Source organism: Lissotriton vulgaris, chromosome 2_2 (genome assembly GCF_964263255.1).
Source record: "Lissotriton vulgaris chromosome 2_2, aLisVul1.2, whole genome shotgun sequence".
In the NCBI taxonomy this organism is placed as follows: Eukaryota; Metazoa; Chordata; class Amphibia; order Caudata; family Salamandridae; genus Lissotriton; species Lissotriton vulgaris.
The window spans coordinates 101,046,248-101,070,913 of record NC_141688.1 but is presented as its reverse complement, the minus strand read 5'-3'; the positions used below and the strand labels follow the sequence as shown (position 1 = coordinate 101,070,913).

Genomic DNA, 24,666 nt, shown 5'->3' with positions numbered 1-24,666 from the left:
AATGGGCGCATGCCCATTTTACGGCCAGCGCCTCCCTCTCAATTTGCGAGTACCGGGACTCTGTGGCCGTCAGGGCTTTGCTTGCGAAGGCTAGCGGGGCCCACACCCCGGGTTCGGATTCTTGTGACAGGAGGGCTCCTAGGCCTACTGGGCTGGCGTCCACTAGTACTTCGGTAGGTCTTGCTGTGTCGAAGTACGCCATCGTTGTGCTGTCTAGTAAGGCCTCTTTGACCCGCTGGAATGCTTTGTCCTCCGCTGCTGTCCATTTCCACGGGCTGTCTTTCTTCGTTAGGCTTCTCAGAGGCTCTGCTATTGTGGCCAGATTGGGTATGAACCTGGCACAGTATTGCGCCATGCCCAGGAAGCTTCTTACTTCGGAAGCCGTTGATGGTGCCGGAGCATTCTTGATGGCGTGTGATTTGCGGGGATCTACTCTTACTCCGTCTGAGTCGAACACGTATCCGAAAAACTCTATTGACTTCTTGAAGAACTGGCATTTGTCCTTGTGCAGGGTGACGCCGTACTGCGCGAGCCTTTGTAGCGTGGCTCTCAGTCTTCGGTGGTGCTCTTCGCTGGTCTTGGCGTGAATTAGGATATCGTCACTGACGTTCAGGACTCCATCGAGCCCTGTTAGGATCTCTTTTATTGTGTTTTGGAAAATTTCGGCTGCGGATGAAATGCCAAAATTTAATCGCTTGTACCGTCTTAGCCCCAGGTGTGTCGAAAACGTTGTAATGTAGCGGCTCTCTTCCGCTAGCCTGAGCTGGTGATATCCTGCATTAAGGTCCAACTTGGAGAACCATTGGGCCCCATTTAGATCCGTGAGGATGTCATCCACCGTCGGGGTGAGGTGGCGCTCCCGTCTGATGGCTTTGTTCGGCATCCTCATGTCTATGCAGATGCGGATTTTGCCTGGCTGGCGCGGCTTCTCGGCTATCACCATTGGGGATACCCACGGCGTCGGCCCCGATACTTTCTCAATTACCCCTTGTTCTTCAAGTTGATTGAGTTCCTTTTCCACGGCTGTGCGTAAGTGGAATGGTATTCTTCGGTGTCTTAGGGCTGTTGGCTGGATTGCGGGGTCGATGTGCAGCTTGATTGGTGGTCGTTTGATTGTGCCAAGACCCTTAAATAGCGTGGGGAACATTTCCAGGATGTCCTCTGTTTGTAGCGCTTTGACTGCGTTTGCGAACGCAATGAGGCGGAGGTCTTCTGCCGTGTTGCTGCTTACAAGCAAGTCTGCTTCTTTGTCTATTACGTGGAACGTTGTTGTTACTTCGTTGTCTTCCGCTTTTACTTGGACCGTCATCTTCCCTCGCAGTGGGAGGGGTGTCTGGCTGCCGTACGTTAGTATGCGTGCCTTTGAAGGTACTAGCTTGGGTCTTGGGTTCAGTGCTTTATAGTGTTGGATTCCCATGACGTTTATGGTGGCTCCTGTGTCGATGACGCCACATGCTGGGGACCCGTCAATGTGTATTTGGCACTTGGGTTGTGGTCTCCGTCGCTTCTTCAGTTCGCTTACGAATGACACGTAGTAGCATTCATCTTCATCTTCTGAGGGAGAGTCATCAAACTGGGGCCGCCTCGTCGGTCCGTGTGGTTGAGACGACGTTGCGTCGTCAAGCGATAGTTGTTTTACTGCTCCTGCAATTGGTCTTCTTCCTGACGCCCCTCTTCCTCGGGAGCCACCCCTGCACACACTTGCGAAGTGGTTGGGTATTCCGCATTTCGAGCATGTCTTGCCACGTGCTGGGCAGCCATCTTGGTTGTGCTCATCTCGGCCACAGTATCCACACGACGCTCGGCGTGGCGTCCTGGTCGGCCATCTTCCTCTGCCTCCTCGGCTGGTGTTGCGAACTGCATCCACTCTTTCAGTTTTCACCACGGTTCCTGCTTCTGCCCGTGGGTTCAAAGCTGCTTCCATCGCTGTTGCGCGTGCGTCTGATAGTTCGTGGGACCTGGCTAGGATCAATATTTCTTCAAGGGTTATGCGTGGCTGCCGTAGAATGAGTGTCCTTAGGTGTTTGTTGCGGCAGCCCTGAATGAGTTGTGCGGTCACCTCCTTCTTTTCGTCGTCGTCCGTGCACGTGCTTATGAGATCCCTCAGCCGTGCGTGGAACGCATCCATGGACTCTCCTTCCCTTTGTCGGGATTGGCGAAATTTGAACCGCTCATAGTGGGGGTTCAGCTGGGGGTCGAAATGGGCGTTCAACGCATTGACTGCAGCGTCATAGTCTTTGTCATCTCCTGTGTCGGGGAGATGTTTGAATAGCTTATACAGTTCTGTGCCCCCAAAGTGTAGCAACAGGGACCTCTTCACTTCGTCATCTTTCTCCCTGGTGGCCGTGAAATAGTTGTTGAGTTGCCCTAGCCACACAGCCCATCTGGGGGCCGCTGTCCCGGGGTCTATCAGTTCGCTGAACGGCGGTAGCGCCTGGATTTGCGAGTGGGCTGACGGCGTCGGTGGTTGGGGGCCGAGGTTCACTGCTGGTGGGGCCACTTGCTGAGCTTGGCCGGCTCCCCCAGATGCCCCCCCAGGGTTGGTGGTCATTTTGGCGTTGGCCGGTGACTGGGCGGTGGTCTTTTGGGCTTCTTTTTATTGCGCGTTTGGTTGCGTTTGCCCGTGCTTGTTTGCGTCTGTGTGTCCTGGTGGGCGCTTAGTGGCTGCTTGGCTTTGCTTGTGCTTGTTGTCGCTGGGTAGCGCGATCCGCCTTGTTGCTTTGGCCACTGCTTGATGGTGGCTGCTTGTGCTCGCTTGGGGTGTTTGCCGCGTTACCTCGTGGTGTGGTTGGCCTTGCCGGGCCTTCTCTGTGCCCACGAGGCCTCATGCTCGATTTGCCGGAAACGCCCCCTCGGCTTCGCGCTCTTCTCGGGTTCCTTCCTCTGGTGGCGGCGCCTCGCGTTCTGCGCATGCGCGCACCGCTGGGCCTGTCGCCGGGCTGCTTCTCTCGGCGCGTGTCTTCGCCTTGGGCCTCCCTGCCGTCGCTGCCGCCGGTGCCACACGCAGCTCCTCGCTCACGCTGCTTACCGGTGCGTGTCTCTTCTGGGATGTAGCATCTGCTTGGTGGCGGTGGCCGTCGTCGCTGACGTCTTTCTCCGGCGCTGCGGCTGGGCAATCGAGTCAGCTGGTGAGCAGGCAGGTGAGAGTTGCTGGTGTTATCTTTTGCGTATCCCACCCTCGTCGCCAGTGTGAGGGCCTGAGAGTTGGGCTAGGCCCGCGGCGCTGCAACGCTAGTGGAGCGCAATGAGGGGACACACACTCTGTACTGTACTGGTGTGGACCGGAAGTGCCGAGCCACTTCGGTCCCTTTATTTAAAGCTTTCTGGCCACGCCTGGCCAGAAAGTGATACATTGTGCGGAGTGCTTCCGGGGCTCAACCTGAGACCCTCGGAGCACTAGAGCGCTACAGTTAGCACAACCATTGCTGCAGGCCCATTAGTCCCATTTAGATTACATGCCATGGGTAGACGGTACACCACTTAACAAGGGACTTATAAATAAACTAAATATGTTAATCATGTATACACCAATGTCACCATACTTAGGGTAGAAGCGCGTGTACTTTAGCACTGGTTAGAAGTGGTAAAGTAATCAGAGTACTAAGGTCAACAAAAAGATACAGCAAAAAGAGGAGGTAACCAGGAAAAAAAGTGTGGAGGAAGGCCACCCTATGGATGACCGGTCTAAGAATTGATAAGTACAATTTGCCTAATGCATAGTTTCTGTAATTTCCAAATTTTATTTGCCTTGTCATTGTTTGCAGACTTTAAAAAAGTATAGTCAGAGTTTGTTGCAAAATCGGATATATTTCAATTTAGATGAGGTACGCTTCAATTCAGCATAATGGCGGAGCCATTGCCAAACAGCAGAAACACATCCATAAGAAGGTCAATAAAGTGCATTAGTAATTCGTGTTCAGACAGTTGACCAAAATAACACTTGTAAAAGTTCTGCAGATGTTACAAACGGAAGGAAGTGCTCTAACCCCGTGGCACAATGATGCAACGGCTGGGCACGCTGAGGCAGAACACTGACATTTTTCCATTACCCAGGATTACACAAAAACTGCATGCCAAATGGGCACATGTAAAGCGCGGTGAATCTGGGCGCCTGGAAACGCAAACAATGAAGTCTTTCTCCTACGCAGACAATGTTACTCCACTGCATCAAAAGAAATGAAAGGTGCACCGCCCACACGCTTCTAAAGTACAGAGGTTCGAGAAATGTTCAACAAACGTGTACTTTCATAGGCATCGAAAAATAAGGCATACAATACGATTGTTGCTAAAGTAAACAAGACACGTTAACACGGACTGCTAGTGCATTAGAAGGACCTTCTACTTACAATCAATACAAATGTGGCCACGAACTCAGCCAGGGTCTCCTTCGCCAGGCTGCTCTTCAGTGCGAGCCTGTTCTTCAGGCTCTTCTTGGCTTCCGCGCCCATGGCCTCTGTACGCTGTTCCCGCCGAGCCGCACGCGCCACTCGTCCTCTGCAGGGCTGGTCGTGGTTGTCAGTGTCACGAGCCAGCGCGGAGGACGATGCATGGAAAACGGGATCTTCTTTCTGCGCACAGCTGAAGGGGTGGGTTTATAAAGCGCCAGCAGCCAAATCCTTTCACTGTAAAGTCATTGACCGTGTTACTCTGCCTGACCTCCAAGCTCATTTGAAAAAAGTCCAGCCTACCCCCGCTCTGCTAGACGGGGCGTAGCTGTCAATAATGCGGCAGGTGCAGTGGTACCGGGGCCCAGTGGGGCGAGGGGGTCTCGGCACTCAAATTAGGAATCTCGAGGAAATTGTGCCGAGCAGAGAAAAAGAATAAACCCTTGATCAGAACAAGCTAGTTATTGCCTAAACTCTAATTAAATATACATTTATTCGGATACACTAGGATTATGTGGCCATAGAAGGCCAAGTTACACCAATACGCTGGAAAAGACCTCTCTTCCTATTTTTGCAATGCCACAGATTTTTCGTTCGTTTCGCCATGTTGTACCATTTTTGCTTTCAACATTATATGCATGCGTGCCTGTACGTAAACATATTTTGCACTGCACCTGCTTCTTATGTATTGTAATTGCTTTTTTGTACGGTGCTCCAAAATATCCCATGTATCCTGCGAATGAGAAGAAAGTGGTGCATGGGCCTCTAGTATTGGCTTCGGTACTGGAGCTTGCTGATGCTGGGACTTGTGTCTGACTCAATGGACTTCTAGTAACAGCCTAAGGTACTGCGACTTTGCAGCTTTTCAGAACTCTGAGGGCATGCAAATGTCATTTAGCTTAGAGTTTTTTTGTCCATTTTCTGTTTATTTAAATCTTGTGTCCTACGCAGGTACAGCGTATGGAAAAACTCACCAGAGGGATTAAGTATGTCACATGAAAAAGCATTGCCAAATGTGAGCCTACAATTGCATTTAAAAGCTAGAGCTGTTAACACCGGCAAAGATTCTTAAAGAAAGATGGACCTATTGGGTAAGGGGACGTCTGTGTATTCCTTGCTTCCAATCTATATTTCAAACTAAGTTTAAGCGTCAATTTTAATCTGTTTGCATTCTGTACTGCACTCGGAAGCATTTCTTGGCATTAATAGACGTGCAAAACAATATTTATTGTCCCATTTATTTTTTACGTTGGACTTTTTATATTGTGTGTTCAAGGCTTTAGAGCATCAGAGCAGTTTACATATGATGGTGTATAGCTAAACAGATGTAGTAAATACATATTAGCATAGCAGTATTACTTAAGTGTGCAATTCACATCAATAATAACAATGTAAATTGATAGCACATAATTACAGCAACCCCATAAAAATATAAACACGTGCATACATTTATTCATTCATTCATTACAAAATGAATGAATACATATTTATTCTCTAACGTGCAGGATCAACTGGTGCCAAATGTCTAGTAAACCAAAGCATTAACTATGAGACACAGCTTGAAAAGTAGCCCTGAATAGAATCTTAGGCAGCAATCAGCACTGGCAGAGCCTCTAAAAGAATAAAGACATTTGTATTCGTCAATATCAACAATGAGAGTGCTGTGGAACAAGAAATATTCAGCAGGATACTATCATCAATAAATCAATCAATCAGTAGATTTGTAGAGCGCTTCTTGTCTCCTGTGAGTGTATCCAGGCGCTGGCCATCCATAATGTAATGTGAGCTTGTATTAGTCCATTTTCAGTACTGCAGCGAGGGATCATTATAGTGTATGTCGAAGCATGACAAATGTGTAACCAAAGAGCACTAAGCTGGCTCTCACCTGGAGGCAGGCAAATTAGGGGAGGAGCTCAAGGATTACTGGTTGGAGAGGAATTTTAGATATTTTTTATTGAAAGTCTGCGAGGAAACAATTGTTGACGTATGGAGCGCCCCACTTTGGGTGTGCAGCCCCAGAAGAACTGGTCAGATGTATGTTTCTAACCAAAAGTAAGGGTTTGAACAGCAAGTCAGAGCACAGGAGCCCTTCACTGTCTTTGCTAGACAGTGTGAGTTGTCAGAGTGAATGGGTTTATGAAAAAGGCAGGTGCGTTTGAAAGTGAATCGATCATCAATCAAAAGTCAACTCAAAAAACATAAAATCTTGATGATATGACTAAAGGGTCTGCCTCTGAGAGCAAACAGGCTCTGGTAGGCATAGAGGGGTTAGGAAGGGACAGATGAATTTTGGGAAGTCTGATAGAATAGCATTCTCATAAGCAAAGCTTATGAGTATAACTTATTTTAGATACAGTTCAGGTAACAAATGTGTAGTCCCCTGATGAGTGTGAGCTGGGCAAAGCATTGATATGATCCTGACAATTACGTATATTGTCTACAATTGAACCAGCAGATTTAGTGTTTTTATTGATGGAGGGATTTATGGAGATCAACTTTTCCCATACTGGCTAAAGGATGCATAGGGCGAAATAAAAAGGAATTCTGCTTTTTAGGGTTGAACTTTATGTGGTGCATTGTCACCCAGTACTGTGTGCTATGAGGATCTGAGGCCAGTGAGGAGATATCAACAGGAAATGAAATGTTCAAATAGAGCTGCATGTCATGAGCATATTATTACTTAGATTTGCTTGATTCTTTTTATGATATCAACAGAGGTTCCAGCTAGAGACAGGAGCCCCTTTAGTTCAGCCTGCCAGGTACGATAGTAAGGGGTCCATTAGGATGTAGGGTGGATCGCAACCGCCCGCATGGCGGTGGCAATCCGCCCTACATCATACCCCACCGCCACCAATTTCCCCCGCCATATTAGTATGGCAGGGGGTACCCCGGCTGACTGAAAGACCGTCCACCGGTTTTCCGCCGGTCGACCAGGCGACCGGGGGCGGAGAAGGGGCTGGATATCGTGGCAGTGTCTGATAGACACCGCCATCCATATTAGCATGGGAAGCGGTGTATGGCTTTCCATGGCGGAGACCCCACCATGGAAAGCCATACGGAGTCTGCTTTTGGGGAACCGATGCGGGCCCCCAGGGTATTGTGGGGGTAGGGGGTGCACATGGGAGTGTACCTATGGAACCCCGTAAATGTTAATGGTCAAGTCGGCAGGCACTGCGCGGTGCCTGCCTCCTTGTGCATGATAATGCACACAGTGCTTTCCCACCAATGTGGAGTGGGGTGAAGTGAGCACCGCCCACCACAATGCTGGGAATAGAGGATGCCACCGCCACAGTGGCGATGGCATCCTAATCGCCGGTCCGGGACCGCCACACCACTGGCGGCTGGTCCGTCCGTCCGCCATCCTAATCGGCCCCTAAGTGTTCCAATTTGAGGAATTACGAGCAGTCAGCAAGATGATATTTGAACCACTCAAGGACTTTTCCTTCAATACCCAGGACCAGCTTTTAGCATGTTGGACCCCTAAGTGCAGAAGGGAGTACTGAAATTGCCCAGAAACATACTTTAATCCATAAGGCTTTTCATGGGCACCTGCGCCAGTTGAATGATCTTCAAGTGCTGCATAAATTACCTTGTGTGCCTTCGTTCCACCTCATTTTCACTTCCCTTTCAGTGGCTCCTAGAGCCTCTCAATTCTCATTTAGTACCTGAATAGTTGATTCAGGTGAGGGGGAACAAGGGGAACGGAATTGTGAGCACAAATACCACTCCGCTCCCCAACCCCACTAACACTACCAGCAACAGCAAGGAGGAGGTGGAAGACAAGGTCAGCGGCAGAGGGCCTTTCTTTGAGAGTCACCGCTCTCCAGCCAATTGGTGACCCAACACATGCAAAGCAGGAGCTTCTTGCTCATGCTGTCAGAAGATAGGAGTACCCTGCCCTGTTCTCATGCCACATGGACTGGCCTCCTCCGCTGCATTGTTCTGGCACCCTTACAAAGGCACAGCGGACACTGGAGACAAGCAAGTAGTAACAGCAAATTGCCACCATACCCAGCATCGATCAAGACAATGCAAAGTGACCCAAACCGCTGCTTCAAAGTGCTGCCACTGCTTTCATTGATCCTTTAGAAACCAAAACTGTGTGTTGTTTACGGGGTCCAATGACTATTGTGATTCATGTGCAGAGTGTTTCACTCCTGAGCCAGTGTCACCCTACTTTTTAATTCATTCAGCATCACAGGGGTTTAGAACCCTTCACCGCCACCTTGAAACAGAAACCTCTTGACAAAGGTGCTGAAGTGCCAGGACTGCTATTCTTTCTGTACATAAACTAATCAAATTGCAGCAATGAGTCTGCATCTCACATTCTTAATTTTGTTTGGTTTTGAGAGTAAATGTTGAGGGCTTCTGTCTAAAGCAAGAGATTGTGAGAGGTCTACCCTTCCCCGTTCACTACATTCTCAGAGTTTACTTGAAGTGGCAGGTCGAAAACACATGATGCAATTCATTATTAATAATGAGTCCCATAGTTACAGTCCTGAGTCTACAAATCTGTTTGGCTTCTGATTGTATCAAAAGGTATTGCCTACTCTTTGGCTGCATTTGATCTGTTCTAAGGTATAAAACCAAATTGTAGGGGTGTTCGCATGTTCGATGAACAGCATTAATGTGTCTTGCAACTGGATATCCTTCACCATGATTCCTAATAGCCCTTATATGCTGCTGTATGCATGATTTGACTGGACACATACTGCTCCCAATATAAATTGTATTGCAGGTAAATCCTAAAACAAACACAGTATGAGAGGTGTTGGAATTTATGAAGCTATTGATGGTATATTTAATGCTCACATTGTAACAGAATTCATTCATCCTGTTGCATCCCAAATTGCATAAATTACAAATCCCACATACAAAAAATCCATCAGCAGGTTTTGTTCAAATCCAATTACTTTTATGTTTGGCCATGTTAGTCTTTTCTCTCGTATAGGTCTTCCGGGGTTTGTCTGACATACTGCCAGTGGACATGGTGAGCCCTTTCAGTATGTGGCAATTTTTTGTGAACATATTGTTAATATGTCCACCAAATATATTGTATTGAGGTATGAAAAGCCACCTCTTCCAATTTCTTATCGGCTCTTAACCAGTGACAAAGTCTGCTTGCAATCTAATTTCAAAGCCCTATGCTCTACATTTTGTAGGTAATTAATGTCATAACTATGGTCATGAAATCCTTGTTTTATTTGAGACAGCCTTTTTTAGAAGCTTGAATCCTGACTGCAATTTTGTCTTGCTTGCATCATTTCTACCTATAGAATGGAATAATTACTATGGGGGTCATTACAATAGCAGTGAATCCGCCACCGGCAGCCTGCCGGTGGCAGATCCACCGTCATCGTGGGGTAATTCTCTGCCCACCAGATAAGGATGGCAGGTGGGAAGTCTGACCGCCACGGGTCCAACCCATCCTGCATCCACAAAATGGTGGCAGTGCTGAGCAGACAACATTCGCCGGATTAGGATGCTGCATCCCTGCCAGCATGTGTATGGCGGTTCAACCGCCATTCACAGGCTGGTGGTGATGTACTATGGGGGTCTGTAGCAGGCCCCCCCTTAAGCAGGGGCTTGTTCGTTTTGCACTTAGGTGCCCCCCAACATTTCCCTGCATCATGTGGCAGGCACCACACATAGTGCAGGGAAATGCAAAACTTGCATTTTTACCATTGCAGTGGGTGCTGCATCCATCAGCACACATTGCAATGGTAAACATCCACAATGAGACCGCCGCAGTGGCGGTCGACCTGTAATTGCACTTGCGGGACAGCTGCCATATAGGCGGCTGGTACCAATCCCCGTGAAGATGGTGGACGGACTAAAGTCCGTCCGCCATCGTAATGACCCCCAGAGTTTGGATGAGAGCTGGAAGCATGTAAAACACTGTTGCATGTTAGTCCGTCCGCCATCGTAATGACCCCCAGAGTTTGGATGAGAGCTGGAAGCATGTAAAACACTGTTGCATGCTGTTTCTTTTTTGAAAATGTCACCCTGAATAGAAACATATAACCAAAGATCAAGAAAATCAACTTCATGTTTGTCATATTTCAAGGTCTGATGTATTTTGAACCTATTGTTATTCAAATAAGTATGATACGTCTGTAAATCCTCATCCATATTATGATGATGTCATCTATACACCTTTTGTAAAAGAGAATATTATCAATTCACTGGTGTGTGTCTGGGCCCCAGGCATGTCCCCTCTCAAAAAAGCCAATGAAAATATTTGCATAAGAGGGGGTTAACCTGAAACTCATCGCAGGACCCTGGTTCTGAAGATACCGGATGCCATTATGCAAACATACATTTCATGGAAGAATAATTGTGCCATATTTAGTAGCATTTGTGTATGTTCCAAAAAACTGGTACTACATTTATAAAGATAGAACTTATTTACTTCCAAACCAGATTCCAGCTTTATGCATGTGTTAGACTAGCAAAATCCTTAGTCGCAAAGATGAGATTTTCATCCCATACAAAGTCCTCTAGTTTGTCTAAAACATCCTTGCTGCTCCCATTTCAGGGAGTATTAAATTGAGTCATTCATAAGCAAAAAGGAAGAAAGTATTTGTGGTGTGCTTAGATTTTCCCAGTATTATTGGAGTTAGCAAGTATGCTTATTATTAGATGAGGTGTGAGGTAAAGTAATCAATATACTACTTGACAATTGTCTGGTTATCTCTCAGTACATAATAAATGATATTTAGTCTGATGGATTTAGTGGAAATAGACTTAATATCAAGAGTAAGTATGGGCGTAAAATTCGTTCCGTTTGCGGAATTTGCAGATTTTCTTGCGAAATTGCAGAAAATTCTGCGAAATCGCATGCGGGACGGATTTTCAAAAACTGAAGTACATGAAGCACTTACAGAGTTACAGCAGGTGCCCAAGTTGAAGATAATTTCTTTGTAACCATTTACAAAATGGTTACAAAGAAATTAACTTCAACTTGGGCACCTGCTGTAACCCTGTTAGTGCTTCCTGAGCGGTGCCTCCAGAGTTGTTGCCTACTTGCAACTATTCTCTGACCCTGCTCTCAGAGAATAGTTACAAGTATGGCACAATGCTCCAGGCTGTCACAAAAATTAAACCACAACAGGAAGCACTTACAGATAAGGTAGCAGGTGCCGGACTTGAAGCTCAAATTCAGTAACACATTAACCAGCCCCCGGTTGAGGCTGGGCAGGTGTGCTTTCTCCCCATAATCTACAGTGGCTTTGTACCAACACACGCAGCAGAGCTATCTTGGACATCTGAAGGATTCTGGGGTCCTGTGAAAAACGTATTTTTGCATCCATGAGTTTCCCGAGCGCCATCCCCATGTAGCTCCTGTGACTAGGAGGCTGCTTTCTCCTCATCTGTTGCTCTGCTCGGTCTCTGACCCTTTATAAACAAGATGCATGTGAACTCGCATAGAAGCCCTGCCCGTTTGGCCCCGTCCACCACACACTAGCGGCATGAAACATCTTCCCGCCCGTCCCCACTATAATGGCCAGCTCAATCAAGGGACCTCGGCGCCTTTTGGCGCGCTGGCAAAGTTACAGGCGCATGTGGTCACATATTTGTGCAAATGGCACAAAAATCCGCGAGTTCGCGGGAAAATTCGCGAACTCGCAGATTTTTTTTGCCATTTCGCAAGAATTCGCGGACCGCGAATTCGCACATTTCGCCCATACTTAATTAAGAGTGAGTAATTTAAAAGTAAGAAAAGGCTTGTCTACAATGTATTACTTTACATTACAGCAACACCTATACTTGTTTCTCTTTCTCTGTCCTGACACATTAAAGTGTAATCAGAAGATCCAATCTGGGTTGCAAGTTTATGAAACCACATCTTTGTTAATATCATGAGATCCAGGTCCATATCTACAGTTGAGTTTGGTGAAGAGATAGAATATCGATGGAGAAATAGTGACTATTATGAATATCCAGTCAAGACTATTGAGGGTGTAAAATATTGAGGTAAGTTTTATCGTTGTTAAAAATATCGATTTTTGTGTACGTTTGAAATATCGATGTTAAAAATATCGTTATAATTACTAAGGACTGTTTTTTTTTAACGTTTAATATTTAAAATCTTTTTAAATATTTTGATAGTACTTATTTCATATGCATACATTTTTTATGTTTTTATGTATTTTCACTTATTTTTAGGAGCGGTATTTTAGGTTTAAAGGGGATAATGGTGGGGAGTAGTTTCAAGTAGTATATATTTTTTAGATATTATATATAGTTTTAGGTACAGGAAGTTGGTCTTATAGGGGATTAGGGTGGGGAGTAAAATAAAAATATTTGTTTAAAGTTGTTGTTTTTTAAATATATTAATGAACATTTAAAAAAATCAAAATTGGAAATGTATTAAAAAAAGTTTTTTTTAATCTGAACTTTTTTTAGAAGTGTCTACATTTTTTTGTTACAAATGAAAATATTTCTGAAAATGCTATTTAAAATTATAACATTATTTAAAAAAAATTAGTTTGAAATTAAACATTTATTTGTATGTCCATTATATTATTTTTCGGTTGTGTTTGTTTTACAATTGTAAAAGAATATCATTTATTATTTAAAAAAAATTAAAAAGTTATTTTGAAAGGTTTTTAATTGTGATACATTTTGAAATTTAAATTTTATAAAAATAACTTCGGAAATTTAGAATTAAATATTAAAATGTATTATTTTTTGTAAAAAAATCAATTTTTCTAAAGATTGCAATTCATAATATATACATTTGTGGGATATTTTTAAATGTTGTTTAAAAAATATTGAACATTTGTTGTGTTAAATTTCCTAATTTTATAAAAATTATGTATAGATTAAACAATTTAATTAAAAAAAATGTTTTTTTCCATAATGTTGTTAGTTGTTATTTGTAATATTTTTTATTTTATTTTACATTGTGTAGCACTTTTCCTGAGTTTAGTTGGTTTGGAGTTGGAATAGTAATTTTTATATATTTTATTACCCAACCCTTCCCCTGAGTTTAGTTTGTATGGAGTTCTAATAGTAATTTTAAATGGTTTGTTGTCCAGCACGTTCTCTGTGTATAGTTGTTTTGGAATATTTATTTTTTATGGTTTATTTTCTTGCACTTCCCCTGATTTTAGTTGGTTTATAGTTGGAATAGTAATTTGTAATATTTTATATTTTATTATCCATCACTTTTCCTGATTTTAGTTGGTTTGGAGTTAGAATATAAATGTTTATGGTTTATTATTAAGGCTCCCTGTTTTCCGTTTTTACAGATAAATACAGACACAAAATATTTATTTTCTTGTATGTATTTATTTTTAAATGTGGATAGAAATGCAAATTAGGTTGCTTTTTGAATAATTCTACATACTGTCTGCCATGACTGCTAGGCCTATGACTGTGTGGATTGATAGGTTAGGGGGCTAAAAAAGAAAGGGATTTTAGCAAAGAGGCTGTAACAGAAGTAGATATGCACAAGGTTGATTCTGATATTTGTATATTTCTTTTTATGTACATTGATGTATCTTTTGCAGGTGTTGAAACATGGTAGGCATTCAAGTATGAGTGCATTTTTACCAGTTAATTAAATGTGGAAACATACTAATTTCAGCTTCATTTTCCACAAAACCATAAATAAATATGGATAAATACAGATAAAATTTGCTAAAAATAAATATGGATAAATACAGACGGAAATGCACAAAAAAATACATACCGTAAAACGGGAGCCCTATTTATTATCAAGCACTTTCGCTGTGCTTAGTTAGTTTGGAGTTAGAATATAAGTTTTTATTGTTTATTATTGTTTATTATCCAGCACTTTCCCTGGATTAGTCTGTTCAGAGTTCGAATAGTAATTTTTAATTGTTTATTATCTAGCACTTTCCTTGAGTTTAGTTTGTTTGTAGTTGGAATAGTAATTTTAAATGGTTTATTGTCCAGCACTTTCCCTGTGCATAGTTGTTTTAGAGTTTGGATATTAGTCTTTTATGGTTTATTATCCAGCATTTTCCCTGATTTTAGTTGGTTTGGAGTTGGAATAGTTATTTTTCATATTTTTGATATTTTCTTATCCAGCACTTTTCCTGATTTTAGTTGGTTTGGAGTTGGACTAGTACATTTCTGTGGTTTATTTTCTAGCACTTTCCTTGTGTTTAGTTGGTTTGGAGTTGGAATAGTAATTTTAAATGGTTTATTATCCGGCACTTTCCCTGTGTTTAGTTTGTTTGGAGTTGGAATAGTATTTATTATATATTTTATTATCCAGCAGTTTTCCTGATTTTAGTTTGTTTTAACATGTATTTGTAATGTGCATTTACAAAATTATAAATATATTGTTAACTACATTTATGTTTTTTTAAACAATTTGGAAAAATTGTTACATTTTCATTCAAACACAGTTATGCATTAGTAAAATAAGTGTTTTTTGTTGTTGTACTATAGATTTTCAAAGTTTTGTTATTTTTGTGTTTATTTGAAAGAAAAATAAACATTTTAGTACATTTGTTTTTACAAAATATTGAATACATTTTAGATAATTTTTTTGGGGTAATACAATGATATATTTTGGGTTTTACATTGTTATCCATACTAATATAATAAAGAGAGAGACCAAACCTTTGAGGAGGGTAAGCTCCGGAACCACAGCGCCAACTGGAGCACCGCATGCAGCGTTGGAAAGGTGAGGCAAAGCAGATGGACATAGGCTATACACCGGTGCAACATATACGTTAGAGGGGACCAAGCATGTTGTGTGACAAAGTAGTCCATTGGAAGTAGCACCGGCATGGGCGTGTGCGTACGTTTGGAGCTTGTGAATAGCAGCTGAGTACACCGTCGGGTGACGTTTGGAGCGTGTGAACAGCGTTCTATCGCGGCGGCTGAGTACGCCGTCGGGTGACGTAGACGTGTCGTGTGGCGTCTCAGTGCATTACGCCGTGTTGTGGATGCAGAGCCCGTGCACGATGTGCACTTCAGGATGGCAAGAGGCACATATCGCTGGGGCAGACTGTGAACTTCAGAGCAGGTACACACGCATCGGCGCCTGCACATATCGCTGGGGCGCATTCTGATTGCAGACAGGATGGCAAGAGGGACATATCAAGCAAACAGGAGGAGGCATCGCTATCGTCCATAAGAACTCCATCCGCATCTCAACCAACTCTGACGTCAACCTTGCCAGCGCCGAACACCTCCACTTCCAGATCCACACCGACCCCAAAACCACACTCAGAGGCACCCTCCTCTACCGACCCCCAGGACCCCGTGCACAATTCAGTGACAACATCATTGAATTTATCACCCCACACGCCCTCCCCTCCGAGGACTACATTCTATTGGGAGACCTCAATTTTCACCTGGAAAAGAGCAATGACAGCAGCGCCACCACCCTTCTGGACAATCTCGCTGACCTCGGACTCAAACAACTTGTCTCTACGCCCACCCACATCGCAGGTCACACACTCGACCCTATCTTCACCTCCAGCAAACATGTCTCATTCAGTCACACCACAGCTCTTCATTGGACGGACCACAGCACAGCTGCGTTCACTTTATCTACAATAAGACCACAATCCACAACCATCCTCAACCCACTCTGCAAAGAAACTGGAACAAAATCACCATCGACCAGATCTCCTCATCGCTTCTTCAAAACCCCCCCGCCCACTCCTCAAACCCCGACCAAGCAGCCATCAACCTCACCCAATGGCTATCCAACAGCGCCGACATCCTAGCACCGTTGAAAAAACGTCAAATCAAACTAGGCAGCAAAAACGCCTCCTGGTTCAACGACGACCTTAAGAAATCCAAGAAACTCTGTCGCTCCCTCGAGAAGACCTGGAAAAAAGACCCAAACACCAGCACCAGGGACGCCTTCAAAAACACCACCCGCATACACCACCAACTAATCCGGTCTGCCAAGAAAGCTGCATTCAAAGACCGACTAGACAACAACGCCCACAACAGCAAGGAATTATTCAACATCGTCAAAGAATTTACAAACCCATCAGCCAACTCCAACGACATCACCCCCTCCCAAGCCCTCTGCGACTCCCTAGCTTCCTTCTTCCACAACAAAATTGCAGACATCCACAACAGCTTCGACAACCGACCCGGAGACCAACCCACCCAACCTTCTGCAGGACCTTCACCCCCCTTGAACATCCTCAACGACTGGAACCCAATCTCCACTGAGGACACCATCCGCCTGATGAACTCCATCCACTTAGGATCCCCCACAGACCCCTACCCTCACCACATCTTCAACAAAGCAGACTCCATCATAGCACCACACCTTCGAGATGTCATCAACTGCTCCCTCAACTCCGCCACCTTCCCGGAAAGCTGGAAACACGCAGAACTCAGTGCCCTTCTGAAAAAACCCACAGCTGACCCCACCGAACTAAAAAACTACCGCCCCATCTCGCTTCTTCCATTCCCGGCCAAAGTCATCGAGAAAGCTGTCAACAACCAGCTCGCCGCCTTCCTCGAAACCAACAAATCCCTCAACTCCTCACAGTCCGGATTCCGAGCCAAACACAGCACTGAGACCGCACTCATCGCTGCAACAGACGACATTCGAACTCTACTGGACAACGGAGACACAGTCACCCTCATCCTCCTCGACCTCTCCGCTGCCTTCGACACAGTCTGTCATAGCACCCTTCTACAGCGCCTCAGAAACGTCGGAATCCAAGGAAAAGCACTGGAATGGATCACCTCATTCCTCACAGGAAGAACCCAGAGAGTCCGCCTCCCACCATTCAAGTCAGAGGCCACTGAAGTCATTTGTGGCGTGCCACAAGGATCTTCACTCAGCCCCACCCTCTTCAACGTATACATGAGCCCCCTTGCGGCCATCGCTCGCCAACACAACCTCAACATCATCTCCTACGCTGACGACACTCAACTGATCCTCTCACTCACCAAAGACCCTAACACCGCCAAAACCAACTTACACGAAGGAATGAAAGAAGTAGCCGAGTGGATGAAGCACAGCCGTCTGAAACTGAACTCAGACAAAACAGAAGTCCTCATCTTAGGCACCTCCCCCTCCGCCTGGGATGACTCTTGGTGGCCAGAGGCCCTTGGAAAAGCACCCATCCCAACAGACCACGCACGGAACCTGGGCGTCATCCTGGACTCCTCACTCTCGATGACCAGACAAGTCAATGCCGTTTCATCATCTTGCTTCAACATTCTTCGCATGCTCAAAAAAACATTTTGCTGGATCCCCACCGAAACTAGAAAAACGGTCACCCACGCACTGATCACGAGCCGCCTGGACTACGGAAACACCCTATACGCCGGTACCAGCGCAAAACTCCAGAAAAAACTCCAACGCATCCAGAACGCTTCAGCCAGGCTCATACTAGACATCCCGGGTAAAGAACACATCTCTGGTCACCTGAAAAACCTCCACTGGCTTCCCGTAAATAAGAGGATTACTTTCCGCCTCCTAACCCACGCACACAAAGCACTTTACGAACTTGGACCCGAATGCCTCAACACACGACTGTCCTTCTACACCCCCTCCCGTCAGCTACGATCCTCCAACCAAGCCCTTGCCACTGTACCTCGCATCAACAAAACCACCATGGGAGGTAGATCCTTCTCCTACCTGGCAGCTAAAACTTGGAACTCTCATCCCACTCTCCTTCGCCTCACTCAGAACCACCTAACATTCAGAAAGCAACTTAAAACTTGGATATTCGACAAGTAATTCCCCACCCTTCCTCAAGCGCCTTGAGACCCTATGGGTATGTAGCGCGCTATATAAATCTCCTGACTTGACTTGACTTGACATATCGCTGGGGCACATTCTAATTGCACACATGTCTGTCATACCTGGACAACGTCGGGATGGGCCGCTAGTAGTTTATATATTTTGTAGTTATTATTTAGTATTTTAAATACTATCATTATTTTTTAATAAGATTTGATATATTAAATAATTTAAAAATTTGTTTCAGAAAAATATATTTGTATCATATATTTTTTAATTAAACATTGTTATATTGTTTGCAAATTCACAATAGTCTTATTGTAATTTTAAATGTTGAAAGTACATCAAAGAAAGATGTATTTTAATATATTAAATATTATATTTTATGTTTTGTGATAATATAATATTTAATATATATTTTACAATTTGTGTACATTTTCTCTATATTTTTATATTATTTTTTTAAAGTATAAAAATACATATGTCGTTTTGTTTTCAATTCTCCAGGAGGTTGTCTTTTTTCATTTTTATTACGCAGCCATTTTTTCTATTTGCTTACTTTTCTGTCTATTTAGTTTTTAGGTTCTTTTGGAAGATGGAATCTCGCTGTTGGGAGCTGCATTTCATTGCTTGAGATAAGTTTAGTTCAGTTTACTTTTAAGGTAATTTTAGGGCAGGGGGAAGGTAGTGGTAGTGCAGTTAGACTTGTTAGAGTGCTAAATGTCCTTTTTTATGTATTTTGGTGTTGTTTTGGTAGTTTAGTGTTTGATGTGTGTGACGTGGTTTAGAATACTAGTAGAGTGTTATATAGTGTTAGTTATGTGATATTTAATTATGTTATGTTGTTTTTAATGTTGTAATTATTATGTGTGGGTTTGTATGTGTTTATAAGGGAGGGCGTTGTGTTTTTTTTTTGCAGGTCTATGGTTTCAATAAGCTATGGTGCTGAAGACGGGTTTAAAAAAATAAAAGAAAATATATTTTGTTTCTTTGAAATGAATTGCTTTTTTTACATTTCCTTTTATTTTTCAGGTATGTTTGAGCGTTTTTTGTTTTTTTAACAAATTTTGAGGTTTTGTTAATGAGAGTATTGTGTCACTGGAGCCTTTTACTACAGATCTATTTTTACATTTTTGGGGGGATTCTATTTATTCTATTTTTCATGGATTTGTATTTCGTTTTAACTGCTATGGATTTGTTTGTTTTTGAGGACCATCTACTGCGACAAAACTGTAAGTTCATATTTTGTTTGCTTGTTTCTTTTTTCTTTTAATAATTATATTATGTCATATATTTTCATGTACGTTTTTAATTATTAAATGACATAATTATAATTATTATAATTATTAATTTAAAAAAGTAGAAATATTTTTTCATGCTCTATGGTGTTTGCCATTATTTTATTCCTAAAGTATAGATTTGGCTATTGTGTCTATGTATTCTAGTCCTTTGATGTTTGGGTAGAGTCTAGTTTTGTATTATAAGTGTTTGTACATTGTTTTTGTTTGCTTACTAAGTTTAGGACCTATTTTAGTGAGAGATTGTTCCAGCATTAATTCTTGATAACTTAGGGGATCATTAAGATGCTGGACAGACTGCAGTACATTTGCCATCGCCCCAGGGATTGGGTCCGGCCGCTTATATGGCAGCGGTCCCACACATTACAATACAATGTGACCACCAAGGAAAGATGATAATGATTTTTTCATGACTATAGTTGTCATATACAATGAATTTTTCATTTTTGTTCGTGATTGTGTATTCTTGCAAAATTTCCATTGCTGTAAAAGTTTTGGTGCTTGAGCAGTAGATCTTTTAGTTCCGGCTATGACGCGTTTGTAGAGTTGGGATAGAAGGTAATAGTCCTGTTATGTATTCAGGAACACTAGTTAGTAATTTTTTTTATATTTGGGTACTGGCTTGTTGTGAGCTGGTGTTTGCTTCTTTGATGTTTTCTAACGCATCTCTCACCTCAATTTCTGTGGTGTTGGGGGGGATTGTTGTATTCTCTAACATTAATAACATTTGTTTCTATTGTTGTTGCTCTCCAATAGCAAGAATTTGAATAGTATTTACAACATTTCCAATGGGATTTATTTTCAGTCCTTTTCTCCAGTGTTTAAGTATAGCCCAGGTAGCACAAAAGTAGTTTTACTTTTTGTGAGGAAATTAATTTTGCCCCTTTTATCATTTTCTTTGTATATCTGCGAATGTAATTATTTGTAAATATGTTAATTATTAATTAGTGAAGAGTAAACATTTACATATAATTATTACATTTTAAAATATACCTACATATATCTTGTTCGATACTTTTTTGAAGTTTGTAGGTTATTCACTGGTTTCTTTTTTTTCTGTTGGTTAAAAAAAGGTTATTTTTATGAAAGTGTTGCATTTAGTTTGTTAGATTTGTTTAGTTAATCCCTAATTGTATTTAGTTGTTTAGATTTTTTTTTTAAATAACTAGGGGGTCATTAGGATGACGGGCGGACTTAGTCCACCCGCCATCCCATCGGGGGAAGGGACCGGCCGCCATAAGGGCGGGGGTCCAGTGGGGGTATTAGGATGCGCCCCCCACAGTGGCAGGCGCATCATGCATGTTTAACATTGCGGCGGGCGGTGTTTACACCAGAACCCAGCGCAATGTTAAAAATGCTTGTTATGCATTTGCATACACAAAGCGGCAGGCACCACGCGGTGCCTGCCGCTTTGTGTATGCAAATGCATGTGCACCCCCCACCTCGCCTTCACCATGGTGGCCTGCAACGGGCCCCCAAAGTGAAGACCGCATGCTTTTCCGTGGCGGCATTGCCTCCACGGAAAGGCATCTGACGAAGCCCATCCTGATATCGCCGCGGACCCCCCAGCCACATTAATATGGCGGGGGGTCATTGCAGCAAGGATGGCGGGCGGATTGCCCCTGCCAGGCCGGCGGTTACTACCGTCACCCTGGCAGGGACGATCCGCCAGCCATCCTAATGGGCCCCCTACTTTTTTTAGTTCATGTAATTTATTTATTTGTTGTTGTTTTTCTGTTCTAGCCTGTAAAAGAAAGTAAAATAAAAGTAGTTGTTAGTTATGTTTTGCCTTTTTAATAATTTTTAGGGGTTTAATCAATTAACACTATCAGTTAGTTAAGATATACACCTACTTTGCTTTATATTATTCATTAATGTTGATTTTGTAGTTGTTTTGAAAGGAAACTGTTGATTTGAATGTTGTAGGTAGAGTTGCAGTTAAGTTTAGTCTAGTCTATGAAATATCAAGTAAAACATATTATATTTTAGGTTACTCTGTTTATGTTTTTTTTAAGCTAATTTTATTGATTTATTTAAAAAGTGTTGTCTTTACCTTTAATGTGAGTTTTTCTGTTTAGCTATCTGTGTAGATCTTTTTCGTTCTGTTTCTGACTCTCAAAGCTTCATCCTTTCTGTAGTGTTTGTCCGTTTCATGGTAAATTTCGTGTTTATTAATTGATTACTTTTATAGTGTTTATTTAATTGGTTAGAGTTTTCTATAGGTTTATGTTGGTGTAGTTTAAATTCAATAGTTGAGATAGCTTTTTATTAACACGTTTTGACTGTTATAGTTTAGTTTGTTTAATTTTAATTCTGTTTATTTAATGTTTGTTTATATTATATTTAGTAACTTAATTAAAATGATGCGTTAATAAATGATATTTTTGTTTTAAATGTATTATATTATTTTTAATAGTGGTGATTTATTTTATGTTGTAGTGTTTGTGTATTTATTTGAATTTTATATTTTAGGTACATTTGTTTATGTTTTAGATCTAGTGATATTGTATTTATTTTTATTAGTTTTTGTTTTAATGTTTGAAATATGTTATTTGTTTATAGTATCAGAAATAACTATATTTTTTAAATATGTAAATGTAATTTTTTTGTATAGTTTACATTTAATCACTGTTTGTATTGTCGATATTATGCATTTCGTTATTTTTGTTGTATTATATGTGACTTTATTTTTATCGATTTTTTTTGTTCTATTTTTTGTTGTCGATATTTTTGTAGTTGATAAATTATTTGAAATATATTGATATTTCTGTTGTTTTAGTTCTGTGTCAATATTTGTGTATACGATATTAGTGACTCAATCATTTTGTATGTCAACATTATAGGAGTCAATGTTGAGCTTGCTTATTCTATCCTATGCTAGTCCAAAGACCTTGAATTTTGTATTAAGCAGCATAGCTTGGATGTGGACGTGGATTTGTGAGGGGTGAACTCTGAATGGATCCCTAGGGAATTTTTACATCTGGCCTTTTGACAGGAGAATCTTTTGAGGGGTGCCACCAAGACCGATATATTGTTAGAGGCTTATTTACAAGCAACTTGTGCTGCCGTTGCGTCACTTTTTCCTGTGTTAAAAGTGACGCACCGGCGGCGCAAGGTGCTTGTAAATAAGCCCCTCAGTTTTCAAGGTGTCATCTGTCTAAGGGACTCATCTGGCATCACAAGCCAAGGCTTTGATCATCTCGGGATAAAACTTCCTTATTTGGAAGTCACCTGATTCAGAGTGTTAGTCAGTTGATAAGGCGTGACCATCTGCAGGGAGGGGAGGACAGTAGCGGTCGGTAGTGGGAGTGCTGCCAGGCGGTGATGTGGGGCGGGGGAGGGCAAGTGTGGGGGGTAGTAAACTACGGTAAACAGCCAAATACAGGTAAGTAAACAAAAAAAACAAAAAATGAATTTAGTTGTGCGCACTGCATTGCCAAAGAAATTCATTTTATTTATTTTTATGTTTACTTACCCCTATTTGACCGTATTCCGTAGTTTACTACACCCCACCCTGTCCCTTACCCACCCCACATCACCACCCGGCAGCACTCCCCCCACCGACCGCTACTGGGGGAGGAGGACAGTCCTCAAGGACATAGTAAGTGTTTGGTCTAGTATTGGTCTTCTATGGGATCATCTAGCTCACTGTGTATTGACTTTAATGAAGGGTTCACTCCCTCACCTTGTTAGATGCCCACTCCTGTATGAAGTCACTCTCCAAGAGGTACCTCTGATGATCCCTCAGCCCTGGTCTGATGGCGGGAATCTCAATAAGGTGCAAGTCCACTGCTGTTGGAGGTGCTGGGGGTCTCCCTGTAAATCCCTGGCTCATCTCATGGTGTGGGCTAAGAAGTTGAACAATAACCAATAATGTCTCATACCAGAGCATCAACTAACTTGTTAACAGCTAGACTGCAAAGCAGAAACACACTTGACAGAGCCCAGAGTGGCTCCTCCTAGGTCAAGCTCCCTCCTTGGGTTCCTCTGTCTCTCCGCTACAGGCAGTAGTGGAAACCGCAGACAGTGAAATCCATATTGAGAGAGGGCACGTGCAGCAGGGGGAACTTCGTTTGGTGAATCCTCGAGCAGCTGCAAAACATAGCAAACAGCTTGGTGAATTCACAGGCACCTAGAACACATAATTCACCTCTACATAACTGCTGAAAACTACTGCAAATCAGATGGCCCTGCCCTTGGCTTGAAACCAAGGTATAGTGATGTCTCAGGCAGCACACTCTCAGGGCTCCATCAGCAACAGGGTGGAGCCTGCAGCATGACCCACTGATTAGTAATACTCAGGACCTCGGAGCTGCTAAACATCATTGCCCCTCATGGTGAAGAAGAAGCCTGCTCAGTAGGTGCCGGAGACAGAGACCTCCGAGGCTCCAACCCAACAGGTATACAGTGTGCTCCAGAGAGTAGGTGATGGTAAGTGCATCAGTGAGGCCTAACGAATCAACAAACCAAGGCAAGTCAGGCAAGGTGAAAAGATGAAAAAATAATGTCCAAGAAATGCATCATTTGAAATGGGGGAAATGATTCAGCAAATTGACCAAGGACATCCTAGATAAGCAAGATTTGTCAATCCTGGCCCTGTTGCTCCTTACAGAGCATCCATGTCAGCAAATATCTTACATCCTTTTCATTATTAATAATTATGTGCATGCATCACTGTGAGGCACTCTCAAGATGTCAGACTTCAGAAAGAGATGCAAAGCATTTGGGATTCCTTTAAATTCTACAAGCGTTTTAAAAAAACTGCCACTTTGAGAATTTGGGATGTACATTTGTTGCATGAATGAGGAAACAACTAAATTTATGATAAATAAATAACTAGTATTTCAACAAATTACAGTTCAATATGTAGGCTTCTTTGTTTGCGCCGGCAGAAAAGTTCCCTTCCTTTCAGATTATCCAATCAGCATTTTATCATCAGGACAAAATTCAAGCCACTTTAATACCTTAACTTTTGTAAAGTGTGGCATATGACGGTGTGTCTAGTATTTATGTTTCAAGATCAAATGCATTAATTTGAGCATGAGACTGTTAATTTTGATATCTCCAAATTAAAAAGCAAATGTTAAATCAAGTGACTGTCTGGAATCCCTGAGTTCATGCTACTGTCCATTTTTGCAGGGACCCAGTCACATTTCTGGGACTCCACAATGCATGCTTGCTGTGGGACAGCCTTGGAAACTCTGGAGGATGGCCCGGTTGCAGGGGGTGAGGCGAGGGAGAGTGGAGTCACACACATTCCACCATTTTCTGG

At 42.7% G+C, this 24,666-nt stretch overlaps 1 protein-coding gene across 2 annotated transcripts in view; it reads right to left on the bottom strand.

Moving 5' to 3' along the window:
• Positions 1-4,626, bottom strand: part of AQP9 (aquaporin 9) — a 261,293-nt gene extending 256,667 nt beyond the window's left edge. The window contains exon 1 of one of the 2 annotated variants that reach the window (XR_015309178.1): positions 4,347-4,581. Coding sequence is in view for 1 of the 2 variants with exons in the window: in XM_086959368.1 (XP_086815494.1) it covers positions 4,347-4,448 (102 nt within the window). In the remaining variant the exon portion in view is untranslated. Of the gene's footprint in view, positions 1-4,346 lie in introns of both variants that reach the window. The other variant, XM_086959368.1, reaches the window with a different exon arrangement.
• Positions 4,627-24,666: the final 20,040 nt, after the last annotated feature.